The 19,811-nt window shown below is 42.6% G+C and overlaps 1 protein-coding gene across 3 annotated transcripts in view; it reads right to left on the bottom strand.

Moving 5' to 3' along the window:
• Positions 1-19,811, bottom strand: part of Rtkn2 (rhotekin 2) — a 67,581-nt gene that overhangs the window by 4,532 nt on the left and 43,238 nt on the right. For all 3 annotated transcript variants that reach the window (XM_052744797.1, XM_052744798.1, XM_052744799.1), the window contains 3 exons: positions 15,626-15,732; positions 14,582-14,713; positions 3,274-3,436 (listed from right to left, as the gene is read on the bottom strand). In XM_052744797.1, coding sequence (XP_052600757.1) covers positions 3,274-3,436; positions 14,582-14,713; positions 15,626-15,732 — 402 coding nt within the window. The remainder of the gene's footprint in view (positions 1-3,273; positions 3,437-14,581; positions 14,714-15,625; positions 15,733-19,811) is intronic.

Below are 19,811 nucleotides of genomic sequence, written 5' to 3' on the forward strand. Positions count from 1 at the left end.
GAAGGGGAGGGACAACACACCCGATACCTTCTAAGGTTGACTTATTTTTTTTTCCATTTTTGAATAGTTTCAATGTGTATATTCAATCTGTCCAACATGGTAGCTTTCCATGGCTGAAAATTTCAAAGACACTTCATGTTCACTTAATTACATATTCATTTTGTTGTCACGGCACATGGTGATAAACGCCTACATTTTGAATCCATTACCGTAACGAGTGAAGACACATCAAAAACACATCGGGGTGTTTTACGATGATACTGATTGCCACACAGCAAACCAACAGGAAACGGACCCCCAGGATACACAGCTGCAAAGGTTCCTCCCCGGGGTCTGAAGCCAGAAGCTGGAGCTGACCTCTTACACACCCCCTTCCTTTTTCAATAAATATGTAAAAGCCATGTTTTAATTGTAGTTGATGAAAAATGATGACTCATTTAAAAGGGGCTGGCATTTCTCTATCACGCTCTTAGGTGTACCACGCTGAGAAGTGGTGACTTCTGCCCGGGGAGCTTGAGATGCAGTAGTTCATAGCTGCGCTAGAAACGGAATGCTAACCATGCTGCAGATGGGAACATAACCCTGTCCCGTCCCACATGCTCCTGGTGTCAGAGGTGACTTTACGACGGAAGCATTCTGCACTGACTAGGTCTGAATATATGGAAATACATGATAGCTGATATGTCAACACAAGGTAAATATCTACTCTATATAAGAGGTGTTTCCCACAACGCTGTGTTACCTCATTACACATATTTAGTGTGTGTGTGTGTGTGTGTGTGTGTGTGTGTGTGTGTGTGTGTGTGTGTATGCATGCACGCGTGCCCACACACACATGCATGTAAGCACATACGGTGCTCTGGCACCTGGGAGGGTCAGGGGACAACCTGCAGGAGTTGGTCTCTGCATCCACCACAGGGATCCTAGGAACGGAACTGAGGTTGTCAGGCCTGGGGTGAGCGTTGCCTCCTGCCGGCCAGTTCGCTGCCTCCGCCGCACTACTTCTCACTGTTCATGTTCCCTGTTATACAAGGATCTACTGTGCTAAGCTCTTCCGGTGACTCGGTATTTATAGTAATTATTTGAAAAACAAAATCCTGTCTGTTTAAATATTCCTAGCTACTGACCATGTGGAACAGGGGTCATGCCTCTTTTATACACTTTCAAATCCTAAAACAGCACTTATACCCCCTTATCCCCCCACCTCCACACCCTGTCCATCCCGGCTAAGCACACCCACATCCATCTTCACTTCTTCATCCATCCTGATTAGCTCACTCTCCTGGTCTTCTACTCTTAAAATTGGGCTAAAGAACTGAAGTTTGACTCAGTTAATATTAAATTATTCTTATGCTATTCCATTCCTGATAGCTTCTTCTTCTTTGCTCTAGACACCATACTTCAACCAAGATGAGGAAGGCCTGCTTGTCACTAAGAAAATTAGAATAATGAGGCCAGCAAGATGGCTCGGTGGGCAATGGAGCACAATGCCGAATCTGACGACCTAAATTCAGTCCCCAAAAACCCACACGGGAGAAGGAGAGAACCAGTTCCCACAGACTGCGCTCTGACCTGCACACATGTACTGCATCAACCACTTATCTACACACACACACACACACACACACACACACACACACACACACAGAGACAAAACTAGGCATATACAGAGGCACAAACAGGTTAATGTTAATTTAAAAATGACAAAAAAAATTTAAGAAAATTAGAGGACTACATTGTAATTCAATATTTTGGGGAGTATAAACACTTCCATCTTTGCTTGTCATACAAAGTATAAAAAGTAAGAGATTTTGCACTTTAAAAATGACAGATTGGCACTACTTGGTTAAAAAAAATGTCAGCATCCAAGTGACAATGTGAGGAGTTACCTAGAAGTGGGCCCTCCCACTAACCACGCCTCCCCTGCCCCCAGCATCCAGACTAGTGTGTTCTGGATTAGCACTTCCAATGCCCCTTCTCTGTCATTATGCCCATGAACTACCAGAATCATCTCTTAAAACAGCATCTTTTCTTTTTGTAAGTCAGGCTCTCCAAATCAGAGAGTCTGGGAAAGCGGTCAAAATTCTAATTACGATCCGAAAAAGAAAGGAGGGTGTCGACTAGGTCCAGATCACAAGTACACGCTTGTGATCCCAGAGGCAGGAGGATTAAAAAAATGCAAGGGCTAGCCTGGGCTACAAGTGGTCGTCACCACCACTGCCCCTGCATGCCTACCACGTCAGCAGCACTCAGGAAGCTGAGGCAGGATCTCAAGTTTGAGGCCAGCCAGCACACGGCAAGACCGAGCTGCACAAACCAGTGCGACAGAACGCAAGCTGTTATTGAAATCACTCACGCACACACGGTCTGCAGTTAACTTAAGAAAAAGAAACTGAGGACAGTTGCACACCATGTGCCTCAGGATGGTGCTTAAGATGGCTTGAAGGACTGCCCTAGTTCAATGCCACGAACACAGGCCTTCCTGGGTCTCAGTTTTCTCATCTCGAGAGTAGAGCCAAGCAACACATACCTCCTGGGGACCTCCTGGGAAGCAAGCAGGGCCGTGGAGCACCGAGCCATGTTCACACTCATTGCCTGTCCTTGCCTCCTCTTCCCAACCTCCACCCCGACCCCTGCTGAACTGCACATCAGAGCAGGCCTGGGTACCGCCCGGTGACAGCAGGTGCCGCCTCTTTACAGTGGTTCAGAAGTCACACTCCATTGCTTGCAAACAACTCCATGGCACAAATCTGTAGCCTTCTGTAGACAGGAAATACTGGCTGACTCTAACAGGAGGCTTAAATGGATCAGAAGCAGCCATTGTCAACAGTCTCCATTTTCAAAATAAAACCGCAGATCACACATAGGCTGCTCGGTTTATCACTAAGGCCAAGAACTACCTGTAAGCAAGGCTCCCATGAATGGAGGGTGAAACCTGAGACTCTCACGTATTTTATGCACAGCGCTGGACTGTGCTACTGAGATGGAGAAGGACATACATGGGGCTAAAACTTGTCTCTGGATGAAGCTCAAGATGCCATCACAACAGATCTGCACTTAGCAGAAGGTGATAAAAAATGAGACTCTTTTGAACACTATGATCTCAGGATGGATGATCGTTCTCTGGAAAAGGTTTGTGGTACATAACCAAGGTTTCCAGGGGTGGGGAAAACATCCCTGGTACAAATTCTTTATTTTAATATTTGGACCTCTGTGTGTCCAGCCTCCCAGGCCTTGTGAATACACTACTAGAAAACACAAATATCTACTTACTAAGATCCAAGAAATGCTGCCGGAAGGCACCCATCCACTCCTGAAGGTCCTCTAGGCTGTCAGCCACAAAGATGTGAGTCACGGCTCGCCCGGCAACAGTGTTGACGACAGAGAAATGATGTATTTTCTTTGAATCCTTTTCCATGGCCTGAATTCTGGTTTCCTAAAAATTAAGATAAAATTGGTGGTTCATAAGAGACTATTTCTGAAATGGCCAAATGTTTTATTGCTTAGCTACCACATTTACACAAAGTGTATAATATTACAGCTGCTAGTTTGAAATTTAAAATATGTCATTTGAAGAATTTTCAGTATTCGATCTCAAATCTAGAATGTCTTCAAGAGACCTTTTTCTTTATTCAGAGATCTTTGGGTACGCTGTACACATACATGTATATGATATGTTCTATGTTCTTGGAATATAACTCCATTAGGATCTCAGATTCCTGCCTTTTGTATACATCTTAAAATTGCTATAAAGCCATTTTTATGTGCCATGGCTTTAATGTGGATTAAAGTATCAATTACATTTCCAACAGTCACATCTGTTTTTTCCCTATTCTCATAGTCATACATATTACAGCATTATCAGTTAAAGTAGAAAAATGGAGCAGTTTTTACAAATAACAACAACAGGTTTTCTTCATTAACATTCACTTCACACATGGCATTCACTGGTAATGCTCACAGCTCAAGATCCATGAGGTTTACGGACATTCCCATGTTCAATATTCCTTCAATGCTGAATACAACATTCTACCACAAGGGCAATGGTCTCGTTCCTGCTGGAAATCTCAGTCTTTTTCTGAGTGGTATCGGGTGGGACACTGCCATGAGATTCACGGTGTAAAAGATTTGGGGGGACTGTCCCCAAGTTACACACAGGCAAGTAGTAACAGCAACTCTATGTGGCTTAGACTGCAGAATACGGGGGAATGCAGTCTGGGACAAAAGATTCATTCCCATCATCTGAGAGCAACACTGTCCAGTAGAAACGTGATGGGAGCCAGAGGCAATTTAGAATTTTTTTTTAATTTATTTTAATTTATTTTGCAATACGATTCAGTTCTACGTATCAGCCACGGATTCCCTTGTTCTCCCCCCCTCCCGTCCCCCTCACCTTCCCCCCAACCCCCCCCCCCCATTCCCATCTCCTCCAGGGCAAAGCCTTCCCCACAGACTGAGGTCAACCTGGTAGACTCAGTCCAGGTAGGTCGAGTCCCCTCCTCCCAGGCCGAGCCAAACAATCCTGCATAGGCCCCAGGTTTCAAACAGCCAACTCATGCAATGAGCACAGGATCTGGTCCCACTGCCTGGATGCCTCCCAAACAGATCAAGCCAATCAACTGTCTCACCCATTCGGAGGGCCTGATCCAGTGGGGACCCCTCAGCCATTGGTTCATAGTTCATGTGTTTCCATTCATTTGGCTATTTGTCCCTGTGCTTTATCCAACCTTGGTCTCAACAATTCTCGAATTTTTTTACAAACACATTTAAAGAGTAAAAGTGGGTGAAGTTAATTTTAATGGCATACTTGATATAAAAATAGATACTTTCTATTATTTTTTCATTTTCATTCTTTAAAATTCAGTTTGTAGTTTATGGTTAAGAACACAACTCAATTCTAGCTGTCTCACTTAAGTACCCAACAGTTCCTGATGACTCCTGTGAATACACTCCTGTCTAGAGGGAGGCAGTTAAGCTTGCTGCAATGTGTGCAGAATGTACTGGCCTATAGCTACAAACACCAATTAGGAGTGGGAAGAAAAAAAACAAAACAAAACAAACAAAAAGCAAACCAAACCAAAAAACACTTGCACACACCTGCAGTGACCATGATGTGAGATCAGGGAAGTAATGGGGTTGGAAGAAAACTTGATTCCCTGAAGAATGGGTGAAGCCTGGCAGCTAAACACCATCTGAACCATACAGGGAATTCATTTCTAGAGGACTGAATTCTTCTAGAATCCCCTGGGAATACGTATGCTGCAGAAAACATCCGTGTGTCTTTGAACTTTTAGAATATTACAAAACACAAGGACTAGCAGTCATCTTGGGATGGGTCTGCCTGGTGGTCAATGGGAAATCAGGGAGCGCAGATGGTCACTAGATTGCAGTGGGACACAGGGTCAACACAATGATTTTAAAGTGACAACGTCTTTGTATATTCCCATCTGTAAGTAATAAACTGTGTGAATTATCTCTTGTGTTGCAGGATATCTGATCACACTGTGTAAAGACGTGTCTCTGTCCTTCCTCACCTGCCTAAGGCACCTTCTGATTGGTTTAACAAAGAGCTGAACAGCCAATAGCTAGGCAGGAGAGGATAGGCAGGACTTAGGGGCAGAGATAGGAACTCTGGGAAGAATCTGAGGTGGGAGATTAGCCAGCCAGACACTGAGGAAGTAGGACATAGGGACTGAGGAGAGCCACGGGGCAAAATGTAGATTAATGTAAATGGTTAGTTAAAGTTTTAAGAGCTAGTTGGGAACAAGCCTAAGCTAAAGCCAAGCTTTCATACTTAATTCAGTCCAAAGAAAGACCCATTACAATCTCAGTTAAGTAATCATTTATACAACAACAAAATGTTAAAATACTGTCTATTAAAGGAATCCTTTACAGCCACAACCACTAACCACCCAACCAACCAACCACCAACCCTGTCTCCAAAAACAAAACAAAACAAGCATGAGATCAGGGAAGCAGCATGGATGAGGTGCCATATAGCAACTTTGAATGCTTGGGACAGGGCTGAAGAATTAGGAAAGAGGAATGAGTCATTTACTAAAATTATACAAGGCCCAAAAGAAGCTTGCACTGATTTTTTTTTTTTAAATAAAGATTGACTTCAGCTGTAACTAAAATGATATCAGATCCAGAAGTTAGACAAATACTAACTGAATCTTTGGCTTTGGAAAAATGCTAATTCAAAATGCAAAGGGTGGTTAGGTTTTAAAGGCAAGATCAGCACCAACAGATAAATGGATTCTAAATGCAGCCAACACTGGATCTCATACTTATGATGAAACTTGGATGGGAGAAGTGATTTCTAAAAATTTTAAGAAAAAAAATCAAAAGGTTAGATGTTTTAATTGTGATAAACCAGGTCATCTGAAAAGGGACTGTAGGCAAGGTATTCCAAGGAACAAAGTTTTTTCTAGAGATAATCCAAACAGAAGGCGTGACAAAGGCCAGCACTGGACTAATGAAGGCAGATTAACATGGAACAGGCAAGGGAACCCTTTGGTACCATGAAACACCTTAGGGGACCTCTCACAGGCCTCCATGTCAAATTTGGGCCAATCATTCCCTGTCAGCATTGGGGAAACTCCTCCACAGAGCAATTAAAAGACTTATTGCCTGTTGTGAAAAATCATACTGCTCTAGATGACAGAACAGCTTCAGTAGATTAAAAATTTCTTTTTTCAGGAGAGACCATAAAACAAGTATTTTTGGCATATAAATGAGCAAAGACCAAAGCTAAAAATACAAATAAATGGCACTGTGATTGAAGGTTTACTAGACACAGGCATGGATGTAACAATAATTTCAGCAAAATGGTGGCATCCAGATTGGCCTCTTCAGGTGGTAAATATTCTGCTCCTAGGGATTGGAACTTTACCTCAGGTAAAACAAAGTGCAAAATGGGGTGAGTGTTTAGGGCCAGAAGGACAGATGGGCAAATTAAAACCGTATGCAGTTAACATAGCAATGAATTTATGGAGATGTGATTTGTTGCAGCAATGGAAAACACAGATTAACACTCCTCCAATCTTAGAAACAAACCAGAAACTAAGGTATGCTTCTGAGAAAAATATTAGAAGGTATTATAAAGAACAGTTACCGACTTTTCAAGTTGTACAAGAACAAGGCACAACAGCTGCTGGTCTTTCAAAGGTACCAACAGTCCTACTTTTAAAGTGGTTAACTGACAAACCTGTGTGGGTGGAAAAATGGCCTTTGACATCAGAAAAATTACAGGCATTAAACAGCTGGTGCAGGAGCAGCTAAATGATCAACATATTGAAGAATCTACCAGTCCTTGGAATTCTCCTATATTTGTCATTAAAAAGAAATCTGGAAAATTGGGAATGCTAATAGATTAGAACCGTAAATAAGGTGATCCAGCCAATGGGCTCCCTATAGCCTGGAATTCTCTTGCCTTCTTTATTACCTAAAGGATGGTCTATTATAGTGATTGATTTAAAAGACTGCCTTTTTAACTATACCTTGACAAGAACAGGATAGAAAAAAATTTGTCTTCACAGTACCTACTTATAATAATTCCCAGCCTGTTAAAAGATATCAGTAGAAAATTCTTCTACAAGGGATGTTAAACAGCCCTACCTTGTGTTAATATTTTGTACAATAATCATTGGAAATAATTCATAAACAGTTTCCTCAAGCTATAATTTATCACTATATGGACGATATCTTACAAGCTGACTCAGACTCAGATATCTTAGAAAAACATGTTTGAAGAGGTAAAGAAAATTTTGCCTTGTTGGGGATTACAAATTGTTCCTGAAAAAATAAAAAGAGGAGATTATATTAATTACTTAGGATATAAGATGAATTTATAAAAAATTAAACAACAGAAAGCACAATTCAGGAGAGATGAATTATGAACTCTTAGTGATTTTCAAAAACTGTTGGGAGATATTAACTGGCTACAGACCACAGTTGGGTTGACAACTCAAGAACTAAGTAATTTATTTCAAACCTTACAAGGTGATAAGGGCTTAAATAGTTCAAGAAAATTATCAGCTGAGGCTGAAAGAGAATTGGCTTTGGTAGAAGAGAAATTACAGGAGCATATGTCACTTGGATCCAGAACTTGATTGTATACTGGTCATACTACCTTCTACACATTCTCCTTCAGGAATTCTTATGAAGAGAAGATAATATCTTAGAATGGATATTTTTACCACACAAACTGATTGAAAAATTAAAGACCTATATAGAAAAGGTTTCTGAATTAATTCTGAAAGAAAAATTGAGACTTTGTCAGTTAGCAGAAATGAACCCAACAGAAATTTTAGTACCTTTTACTAATGCTGAAATTGCTTCATTATGGGTATAAAATGAACACTGGCAGAGTTTGAAGTAATTTCTTTGGAGAGATTAGCAACAAATACTCCAAAAGCAAGTGACTTCAGTTTATAAAGAGGACTAATTGGATTCTTCCCCACATTGTACAAGGAACACCAATTTCTAGAGTTCCTATATTCTATACTGATGCAAATAAATCAGGAAAGGCAAGTTATAAGTCAGGAAAAATAAGTAAAGTGGTTCAAAGCCCTCATGATTCTCTTCAAAAATCAGAATTATATGCTATTCTCATGGTATTATTAGATTTTCCATAACCTCTTAAAAAAGTTACTGACTCTCAATATGCAGAAAGAGTTGTTTTATATACTGAAACCACTGAAATTATTCCAGATGATTCAGAATTAACTTTATTTATTCAATTGCAAGAAATAATTAGAAATAGAAATCATCCCTTGTATACAACACATATCAGGTTCCATATGAGTCTACTAGGCCTTATCTAGCACAAGGTAATGACAAAATTGATCAGCTATTGGTAGGAAATGTGCTAGAAGCCCCCAAATTTCATAAGAAACACCATGATAATAGCAAAGGTTTGAAAAAAGATTTTTCTATCACTTGGCAACAACCCAAGGAAATTATAAGGAAATGTCCTACTTGTTCTTTGTATAATCAAACTCCACTACTGGCAAGAAGTAACCCAAACGGTACTCAAAGAAATGAAATTCGGCAAATGGATGCGTTTCATTTTGCAGAGTTTGGAAAATTAGAAATTAAAGTATGTGCACCATAGATACACATTCAGGACTTCAATGGGCCACTGCTTTGAGTTCTGAAAAGGCTGACTAAACAGAATGGTTCAAAGGGGCTCAATTACACGAGTCTGTATTGACTGTCTTGAAAAATTTAAAACTAAATTATGTTGTAAAAATTCTCTTAGTACCACAGGCAACATTTCATTCCTTCCTCACAATATGTCATAAAGACAAGTAAGGTCTGAAAAATGCCAGGTCTCAAGCCAGGTTGATTGAGGATGAGAACAGTAGTGTTTAAACCCAACACTGGCATCAACAGAGGTCTGGTGATGGGGCAAGCACACATCCACAGGCATAAATGGGGCATCTAACTTTATGAAGCCCAGTCATTGATTAAGCCAAGCATCAGGCATGGCCAATAACAGCGTGAAATAGTTACTTTCAATTTTTGTCGATAGCATCAGATATAAACACCTTAAGGTAAAGGTTACTAAATAAACAGTTGTTTTTGGCTAGATTTAATAAAGGACACATAAGTAGTTGAAAGGGTTCAGATATTGAAATGACTAGCACGAATGGGAAAACATGCCATGCAATCTGTGGTAACTGGGCTCTCTAAAGCTCTTGATAAACACAATAGTTAAAAGCATTTTCAAGACAATTCAATATAACCTATCTCACCAAGTAGAGTTATTGATTGGTTCAGCATAGATACATTATTGAAATGACGGATGTATAGTATTTAAATCAAAACAGACTGCTGATCTCAAAGGCTCCTGTTTCTTTCCCACCCCACCAGCCACGGATAAAGCCTCAGCTAATCAAGCACTTTCTGCAGTGTGCAGGGGACTATTGTTGAGTACCCGTCATTGAGTGTCTTGCTCCACAACATTCAGAACAAAGTTTCTGAAGTCGAAGCAATCACTTTGAAGTAAATCACCCTTTCAAATTTGGATGGAAAGGGGGTGGGGAATAGCTTTTAGGCTTTTCTTCACTTAATGTGACTGCTTCCACAGATGGCTCCCTATGAAAATTAATGAACCGACTTGGCCTTACAGGAAATGCTATTTAGAAGGACAAGAATTACAGTCAGAGAGCAGACTCTGCAAGCCAAGCGGAGAAGTGGAATGGACGTGCCGCAGCGGCTACCAAACTTAGCTGCTCACGTCACCTTTAGAGCGGCCTTAAACAAAACTGTTTTTTGAACATCATGAGAAAAGGTAATCAAAAGAAGAAATCTACTATGTCTTTTAAAGCCAAGTAACTAGACAGATAGAAAAATGTATGAGTTTATCACATAATGAGAGAGAATGAGGCAGGGGCTGGAGAAAACTGTCCATACAAGCCACAACACAGTCCCCGGGCCAGCATGGTACCAGTGAGGCACTTGCTCCTTGTCTGGAAAGAAAGCCAATCGAGACACAGTTCTGCATTGAAAACACGAGCTAAGCAGTCATTGTAGGCAACACTGGGAAGTTTAAAGATGGACTATATGCTGGACCACACTGCCGCATTTCCCAGCTTGGTGCAACACCAGCGTGGTTACACAGGCATGAAAGAGGAGTCTTAGAAGTTGCCTGTTCTGCAGAGAGGAGTGTCAGCCTTGTGTTTAAACACATCAGCAAAGGTACGACGCCAATGAAGAGACAGTACAAACACCATGGTTCTGTCAAATCTATGCACTGGGCGCGAGGCTGGTCACGCTCATGTTTCTTCCAACTTTTCTGCACATCTGAATCACTTTCTGAATTGAGAAAAACTGAATAAACAATTACATAACTATCATGCTTTAGGGAGTGACAATGTTCCTGGAACAGCATGATGGGTCTGAATACCTAGATCAGAGACCCTGACTGTGAGTGGGAAGTTTTGAGGTGAATGGGAGGGCTCAAGAGAGGGAGGAGAAGGGCTGCAAAAGGAAGCGCCCCTGAGAACACTCCTGAGACTGGAGTTCCAGCGGGAATGTACTGAAATGGCTGATGTCTAGGACTTAAATCAAAACAGACTGCTGACCTCAAAGACTTAAACCTCTTTCCCACCCTAGGGGCAACGGATGAAGCTTTGGTTAATAAAGCGCTTTCAAGCGTGTAGAGGTCAAATGTCACCTGTGTCTCCTCCAGGTCTAAGGCCAAACCTACATAAATTCTTGGATAAATTATGTCCCCCAGAACGTACAATGGTGAGCTGTGCAGAAGCATGGGCCTTGCCAGGCGTGAAGATTCCTGGCACCCGACCCACTTGTTGCTGGTGGACTACGGCATCATCAGCCACCTGGGCTAGCGGACCCATCAGCTGGGAAGAGAGAAGCTCTGTCAGGAGGCAGAGCCTGCTGCCACTCTTCTGGAATGACATCTTCACCCTCAGACAGGAAGTGTAGACGCACTGACTGTGGTGACCTGCGTTTCCACACAAAGCCCTCCTGAATTCAGATGGGAAAGACCGGGCACAGGCTTGCACTTTCACCTGCTGCTTCCAGCTTGGATTCCTTCTGTCCTGAGCTACATGTCACTTTGAAATCCCCTTCAGAATGGGTATGGGGACGGGAAAAGTCTAGTTCTGCCTTTCAAACCTATTGAGCAGTGTTGTCTACCAAGAAATAAGATAAAATAAATAAATAGCCGGGCGGTGGTGGCGCACGCCTTTAATCCCAGCACTCGGGAGGCAGAGCCAGGTGGATCTCTGTGAGTTCGAGGCCAGCCTGGGCTACCTAAGCGAGTCCCAGGAAAGGCACAAAGCTGCACAGAGAAACCCTGTCTCGAAAAACGAAAAAAAAAAAAAAAATAAATAAATAAATAAACCCAGCTCATTGATTTCATTTTTTTTTCTACCTTCTCAGAAAAGAGTAAGTCGCCTACTATTCCTTACTAGTTTGGCAAGTTCAACCCAAGGGTGCTGTCCACTTCTTTGCTTGTCAAACAGAAAGAGTACATCGGCAAAAGGAGGTAGCCAGCCCGACCAGAGCGCCAAGGTGAGCTGACCCAAAACCCTTTCTTGAATAAAGCCAGTGAGTTTTAAAATGTCATTTGCAGGGATAGGGGGATGGGCCAGCATCAGGAGGGTGCCTACCATACAATCATGAGCATAAGATCCCAGCCCACTTCACAGATGGGTGTCCCCTAAATGCCTGGAACTCTAGCCCCAAAGGATCAGATGCCTTCTAGACACCATGACTGCACAGGGGTATACCCCTACACACACACACACACACACACACACACACACACACACACACACACACACAGAGTAAATAAAATCTAAAATCTACCACTTGTTTAGACTACATTTTATCTTGGTTTATGACTCCACATTCTATGGTACAAAACAAAAGGAAATTTTGGCAGAATTCCATTTTTACCACACAGCTATTGAATGCAAACCAACTTAAACACATAATCATATGCAGTATATCTCTAGTCAAAATTATTTAATCTGAATGTAACAAACCAATTAGTCGCATACACCTTCTTCCCAAATATGACCTGGACTTAACAACATGCCAGTGTCACCAAAGAAAAACAAAGGCAGATTAGGACATGATTAGATAAAGGACTCAGGTGCCCAGGGATCTTGGATCAAAGAAATAAATCAATGAAAATTAGACGTGATGGGGACACTGGGCAACCTGCTCTGTCTATAGTAACACAGCGCCAGAAATAAACTTCCTGCAAGAGACACTGTTTTGGTTATACACAAAAGTACCCTCAACGTTAGGAGAAAGACACTGTTTGCAACTGATCCCCAAATGATGCAGAAAACAAAACAATCCATAGGAGAAAGCACATTAACAACAGCAGGAAACCCAAAGGGCAGAGGGGAGGGAGTCCTGGCTGGTCCACGGTACAGGCGGTTAGCATTCTGTTTCAACCTTTTGTGAATCGTTCAAAGTACTAAGAGCCCGAGGAGAACCCACAAGAACAAAACAAAATACAAAGTTGGCAAATAATGAAAAGCATGTGAATTTTTCACTAATAAAATTATATATGCCATAAACCTAACTTTCTAAACCAAGAAATTCATTATGTTTTAATATTGAGGCATTACTTATTTATGTTTTCTGAAGAATAACCCTAAACTTTACTTTTTAAATTAAAACTTTATTATGGAGAACTTGCAAATAAAAACATTAAATTAAGTGGACTTAACTATGCGATAAAAAGTGCTGCTACAGAATTTCCTTTGGGTAAAAAGCAAAAATTTCCCAAAATGGGATAGACAAGAATACTTCTGGAAAAGATAACAGAAATAAAGTCCACACAGATCAGAAAAAAAAAGGTTCCTGTGCTTTCAAGAATATGACTATTATGTGAAATCACAGGAGACTTCGATACTCCTCAGAGCAGAACACGCCCAGCTGAGGGATGGGATGGTTCCCAGCCAGTCACACAGTCCAGCTGCACCTCTCTACAGGGAAGCATGGAAAATGGATGAAACAATTAGGATTTGGTTCCCGAAACGTCACTGAAAGTATTCTAGGGAAGGGGACAGTCAGGGGGTGGGGGACACACAATAAACACGACACTTGGCAGGAGAGGTGAAGCGGAGGCTGTCATAAAAGACACTTGGTCTATCCTGGGCTCACTCACTTCCCTTTGGAATTTTAGGTGAGGGACGTGTAACTGCTTTGTTGCAACACACCTGGATAGAGACCCTGGCAGACTCTCGGGTGGAAAGGTCGAATTACAGCACACACCCTCATATGTTCAAAGTGCACACTGCCAGTCTTTCCTGCGCTGGCAGAGGTCTGGACAACTGTCCGTTCATCCCATGAGAAACCAGAAATGAGAAGGTCTTTTTATGGACTCATTTTAATATTCACTAGAAAGAATATCGCCATAACCTGGGCTGACGCTATATGTTTAAATATCATCCCTTAAATTCATGAAACATATATCTTCTAAAAAGGACTTTCAAAGTTTATTTTTATTCATTTGTCTCTGTGTGTCTGTCATATGTATGCATGTGCCCTCAGAGGCCAGAAGAGGGTATCAGAATCCCCTGGAGCTGAAGTTACAGGTCGTTGGTGAGCTGCGTGATGTGGGTGCTAGGAACTGAACTTGGACCCTCTGCAAGGGCAGAAAGCCATCCCAACCAATGAGCCAAGTCTCCAGCTCCCACAAATAGCTTATCAATATGGGGTCATAATTCTGGGCTGCAAAAGCGGTCTGCTAGCATGCATTTCCTGCTAGCACGCACTTCCTGCTAGCATGCCTCTGGCTAGCATGCACTTCCTGCTAGCATGTACTTCCATCATTATATGTTCTTAGGGACTAGACGGTGTTCAGTCTCATCAATAACCCTTAACCACGCAAAGACAGAACATTCAGTTAATAACCTATGCCCACAATCCTTTCCTCCTATTCTCTATGACTTCAAGGATGTGAAGAACATACATGAACATAAACGTCATGAACCGACGTGCCCTTGGTAACGCAGCATCTCAACTGTCTGGGGCTATATGGCTCAGTGGTGTGGTGCTTACCATAGAAGAGCAGGCCACTCACCTTGTCAATGGAAACCACCAGAGTTGGTTCCACATTAGCTTCAATTTCTTCTGGTCCATAAAAACAGTGGAGTTTGCCCCCCCTCAGAGCACAGTACAGCCTCCTCCAGCCAACCAGACCGTTGACTGTTTGCTGGAAAAAAAAAAAAGTCAAGAAACCATCCATCTAAATCACTACCACCTTAACTCTAAACCCAGCTCGGTATTTACACAACCAGTCGAGGCTTTAGAACTTCTCAAATGTGACAGAATTAGCCATTCATTGGCTGCACAGTAAGTCTGAGTACCCCCAAATCCAAGAGCAGGGAAGTCTGGAATTCTCAGAAGCATTAAGCAAAATGAAGGTAATTATTACCACACAATTTTACACACACAAAATCATAAATCAACACAGATTTGGGAAAGCTGGTCTATTAAAATCTAGTGCTTAGAATTACATTGCAATTCATCAAAGGACTCGGGAAAATTATAAAAATAACTCTCTCTACACTGAAAATAATTTCCCTTCACCTCTTCCAGAACACTAGAAAATGTTGACTACCTAGCAAGAATGCAAATTTTCTTTCCTCCTAATGGAATCTTTTAGAAAAAAAGCTATTGATTCATTGAAGCCCACAATTAATTATTTACTGAATATAAATAACTATGGCTATAAATAAATCAGGAGTAGGTGGCACAGAGGCAGCTTTGGAAGCCCTGAGGCCCCAACTGTGCCAAACGCTGTCTGCCAGAAGGGCCTTTATGTGAAAAGGTGCTGGGCAGCCGGAGTCAGTTTCCATAAGACAACCGTTGCCACGATCCTGTGCCTGTGCCCGTGCCCGTGCCCATGGGATGGGGAACCAGAGGGGACTGGAGAAGCAGCCCCAGAGTCGGCCAGACTGCAGCAGGCCCTCACTGTAACCGCTCTTCACATCCCACACCTTCCACAGCTCGTGTCCAGTAATATTAAAAAGCTAACACTTCCAGAAAGGCCACTGGAGTGAATGCCTGTGTCCTAAGAGTCCGACTGGCCCTCCACGGCTGAAGGGTCTATAAAGTCCTCTACCTGCTCGTTAAGGAATCCTGCAAACGCATCTTCAACCATACAAGCTGGCTGGGCCACTAGCCGGCAGCACACGTTGCCGTACAGCGGAAGCCAAAAGGAACACTCCTCTGTTTAAAGAAGAAAGGGAGGGGGAAACCAGGTATAAATACACGTTTAAGGTTGTTATACGTTCCAGAATTTTTCTTTTTATGTTTTTCCCCCCTTTCTACAGTAACATTATTTCAAAATGAATTTTACGTATAGGCTCATCTACCTGAATTCTGACGGCACACTAAAGGATATATGAGCATGTGGAGAAGTCAGGGCGGGCCCAGACCCACAGTGGGGTCAACTGAAGAAGAGTGGCCCTTAGTCTTTTGATTCAAAAGTAAAATTGTTCAGGGAATTTTATAGAATTTTATAGAAAATAGTCTAATAAAGCGATTTGTGTTCACCAAACTTCACTTCTTACTCTAATTTTCATTATAATTAGCAAGGTTATGCCTCCAAATGGAACATTATTTCACCCAAGTTAAGACATGTAAACACTCCAACCCTACTTCTTTCTCTTCCCCTATTGAACAAGTAATCAGAAGCCATGAGAAGTCTCTGGTGTGAGCCTGCGGGTGAGAGCAGGAAGAGGACTGTGAGGTCTGCCCTGGGTGACAGCATCAAGCCGGGTGAAGAGGGATTGGAGGAGTGGGGAAAGAAGGAGGGAGAGGAGGAGGAGGGAGAAGAGGACTGCCAGCAGAAGGCATCAGAGCTGGCCAAAGGGCGTTCACACCAAGGCAGAGCTTAGACGGGTCTGTCTAGCCTAGAAAGAGCAGAATGAGAAGGGTGCATATGCCTGAGGTGAAGCCATGGAGGGGGCCAGATGTTAGGAGTCACAACCAAGCCGAATAAAGAGTAACCACGTTCCATGGGCGGCCCAGCCCCTGAGAGCAGTGAGAAGATACCATGAAGTAGTGACAGACAGTATGGGAACACTAAATGACAGGGAACAGAAACCAAGGTTCCCCATCACGGATGGAGCAGGTTGGAAAGTGCATATGATGGGCTGGAATGTTTTGGTATTCCGGGGGCAAGAAAGTGTTCCAAGAAAGGCCTTAAAATGACAGGAAGCCTCTTGGGTGGCTCCCTGTGGCTACATCTGCAACAAATGCAGCTTCAAAGGGAACAAGGACGTGGGCACATTGTGATGCTCTGATTGACAGGAAAGGCACATGTCCCCAACAGGCAGAAAGCAGGGCCAGGAGGAGATACTCAAGTCACAGAGGGAGCCAACATCCCGCAAACACAAACAAGGGCAGCCGACTTAATAACCAGCGGATCGCTCTAAAAATGTCAAGGTTGTGAGAGTCGGGAGGGAGACTTAGGAACTGGTGCCAAGGCGCTGCATCCTTTTAACAGAACAGCACCGGAGCAGGGCAAGAAGCACGGAGTCTGCACATGAGGAAGGACCTCACTTGCTGAGGCAGGTGCTGGGGGCCCAGGGGTGGAGGTATGCAGCCAAATGGCTCAACAGTACTCAATACATGTTAAGATTCTTGGGGTTTGTTAAGCATGCTGGACGCAACTTGGTGTCATGTGTTTGCGTTGAGGGAAGATCTTGGCCATGAACTTGCAAGTTTCTTCTAAGTTTGAGATTATTTTTAAAAGTTCTTTCACAAAAGAAGAAAAGGAAGCACACGATGGCATTCCTTCGATGCAGGATGCAGCGCAGCAGTAGGCATCTATCCCTCCTACTCATATGGAAGGAAAGTGCTGGGTAATTTATTCTGTGCATCGGGTGTAAACAAAGATCCGGTACATGCCCTCACCTCAGGCTGTCCCACCTGGAAAAGGATTTTAGAATGTTCACTGCATCCTGAAAGCTGGTTGTTAGCTCCAATTATTATTTACTTAAAGTCTTAGGAACACTGAAAAAATACTGGTTTGGGTAAACAGTTACTTAGTGTTCTGGTTTGCTTTCTGTGGCTGTGATAAACACCGTGACCAAAAGCAACTCAGAGAGGAAAGGCTCGTTTCAGTGTACACTTCCAGGTGATAGTCCATCATTGAGGGAGGTCCGGGGGAGGAGAACTCAAGACAGGAACCCAGAGGAAGGCTGCTTATCAGCTTGCTCTCTGGCTTTTGCTCAGCTAGGTTTCTTATATAGCCTCGACCCACCTGCCTAGGGATAGTGCTGCCCACAGTGGGCCAGAACTTGCTGTGTCAATCAGCAATCAAGAAAATGGTCTACAAACATGCTCACAGGCTCATCTGATGGAGGCAATTCTTCAGTGAGGTCATCTCTCTCTTCCTAGGTCTGTCAAGATGATATTAGAAACTGACCGGGACACTGAGGATATACTAAGATAGATGGTAGCCAAAGTTTAGTTATCAGTCAAGGGGAGGGGGAACCAGCCTAAATAAAGAGCATGAACTAAAATGTAAATGCTTTAACAACTTCCCCACGCATCAGCCTATTATAGACTACCACACAACACACCTTCTGGGACTAATCCAATCTGTTTTTATTAAGGCCTTAGCAAAGGTGACCTGGTAGGATACACACATCTACACAAAACACACAGTGATTTCAAAGTACAGACACAAAGCAGTGAGTGGGAGTCACCTTTTCTAAAATAAGCAGTAAACAAAATAAAAACTCTACACAGCCAAGCGTCTGAGTAACACATAAATTTCTTTTATACAGGAATTTCAAATTTATGAATGGCTTATGCTGTAAATATCTGTAAGTTGCTTATTTTTTTACGTTAGAATGTAATTCCTCAAGACACAGAATTATAAATGATTGGATTCTAAGACAAGTCCACAAAGTTTGTGCAATCAATAATGTATTTGAACCTAACACACCACATCTCATAATGTGCATCTCATAAAATGAGCTCAGATTTCATGTAAGGGAGCAAAAACTCTTCCTTCCTGCAGCATCCTTGAGAGGGGATGCTGGATGCAGAATCCCTTCCTGCAGCATCCATGAGAGGGGATGCTGGATGCAGAATCCCTTCCTGCAGCATCCTTGAGAGGGGATGCTGGATGCAGAATCCCTTCCTGCAGCATCCTTGAGAGGGCACACTGGATGCAGAATACTTTCCTGTAGCATCCTTGATGGGGGATGCTGGATGCAGAATCCCTTCCTGCAGTATCCTCAAGGGGGGATGCTGAAGGCAGAATCCCTTCCTACAGCATCCTTGGATGCAGATGTTGGTCCCCAGCTCCACCTACTCTGCCATCACCTGCTACTTCTTTTCTAGGCTTCTACAGCTCCAGACTACTGAGGAATAACAATCACAACTTCTCTATGACTCTCACAAGAAAGAGGGCCTCCAGGACACTCAACATCTGAGCACCAATTTCTCCACTTAAAAATACCACCTGCCTTAGGTGGAGTCCTTGTGTGTATACTATGGGCACCCTGGCACATGCCAGCTGCCTCTCTGATCACACCTCAGGGCAGCCTCACTCCCACAGTCCACTCTGTCCATGTCTCAAGGCCACTTCCAATCCTTGTGCCGAAAACATTTGTCAAAATACTTCATCATTCCTTTCTAACCAAGGGGCACACGAGGACAGGATGAACAGGAAAGGAAAGTGCCAACTACTTCCCATAAAAATGGCTTTCAAAAGTGAAGTCAAAAGTCCCAGCCGCCACCCACCCCCCCCCCCCCAAAAAAAAAAAACTTCCTAAAAGAAACTCTAAGGACTGTGTTTTAAGAAAGAAAGTAATCCCAAATTCAAGATATGAAAGTCAAGTAGTCCCCACGGACACTTAGAACATGGGGTAAGATGAGGTCAATGGTCAAAGCCCAGAGTATCCTGTGAAATTTAAAAACAAACAGAATTATACTCTACAACAAGAATTCACTGATTAAGGGAATGGAGTCTAACTGTTCTAAAGTTTTTACACTGTCTGGGAAAAAGAGAAAACAAGCTCTTACTGTTTACTTTGGTGATTACGATTTAATGGTAATTTCTGAGATATTACAACATAATGTATAATTTTACCAAGAGAGGAAAATTTGAATGATAAAAGTAATTACCCCTTGTTTAAAGAGGCAGGCCTGTAATGTAAATGTGTGTGTGTGTGTGTGTGTGTGTGTGTGTGTGTATGTGTGTGTGTGTATGTGTGTATGTATGTGTGTGTGTAAAAATAAAAACACAATTTAAAAATTATGTGCATCAAATAACAAAGGCTCAAATC

The sequence above is a fragment of the Peromyscus californicus genome, unplaced genomic scaffold (genome assembly GCF_007827085.1).
Source record: "Peromyscus californicus insignis strain IS unplaced genomic scaffold, ASM782708v3 Scaffold_19__1_contigs__length_69161282, whole genome shotgun sequence".
NCBI classification, from domain to species: domain Eukaryota; kingdom Metazoa; phylum Chordata; class Mammalia; order Rodentia; family Cricetidae; genus Peromyscus; species Peromyscus californicus.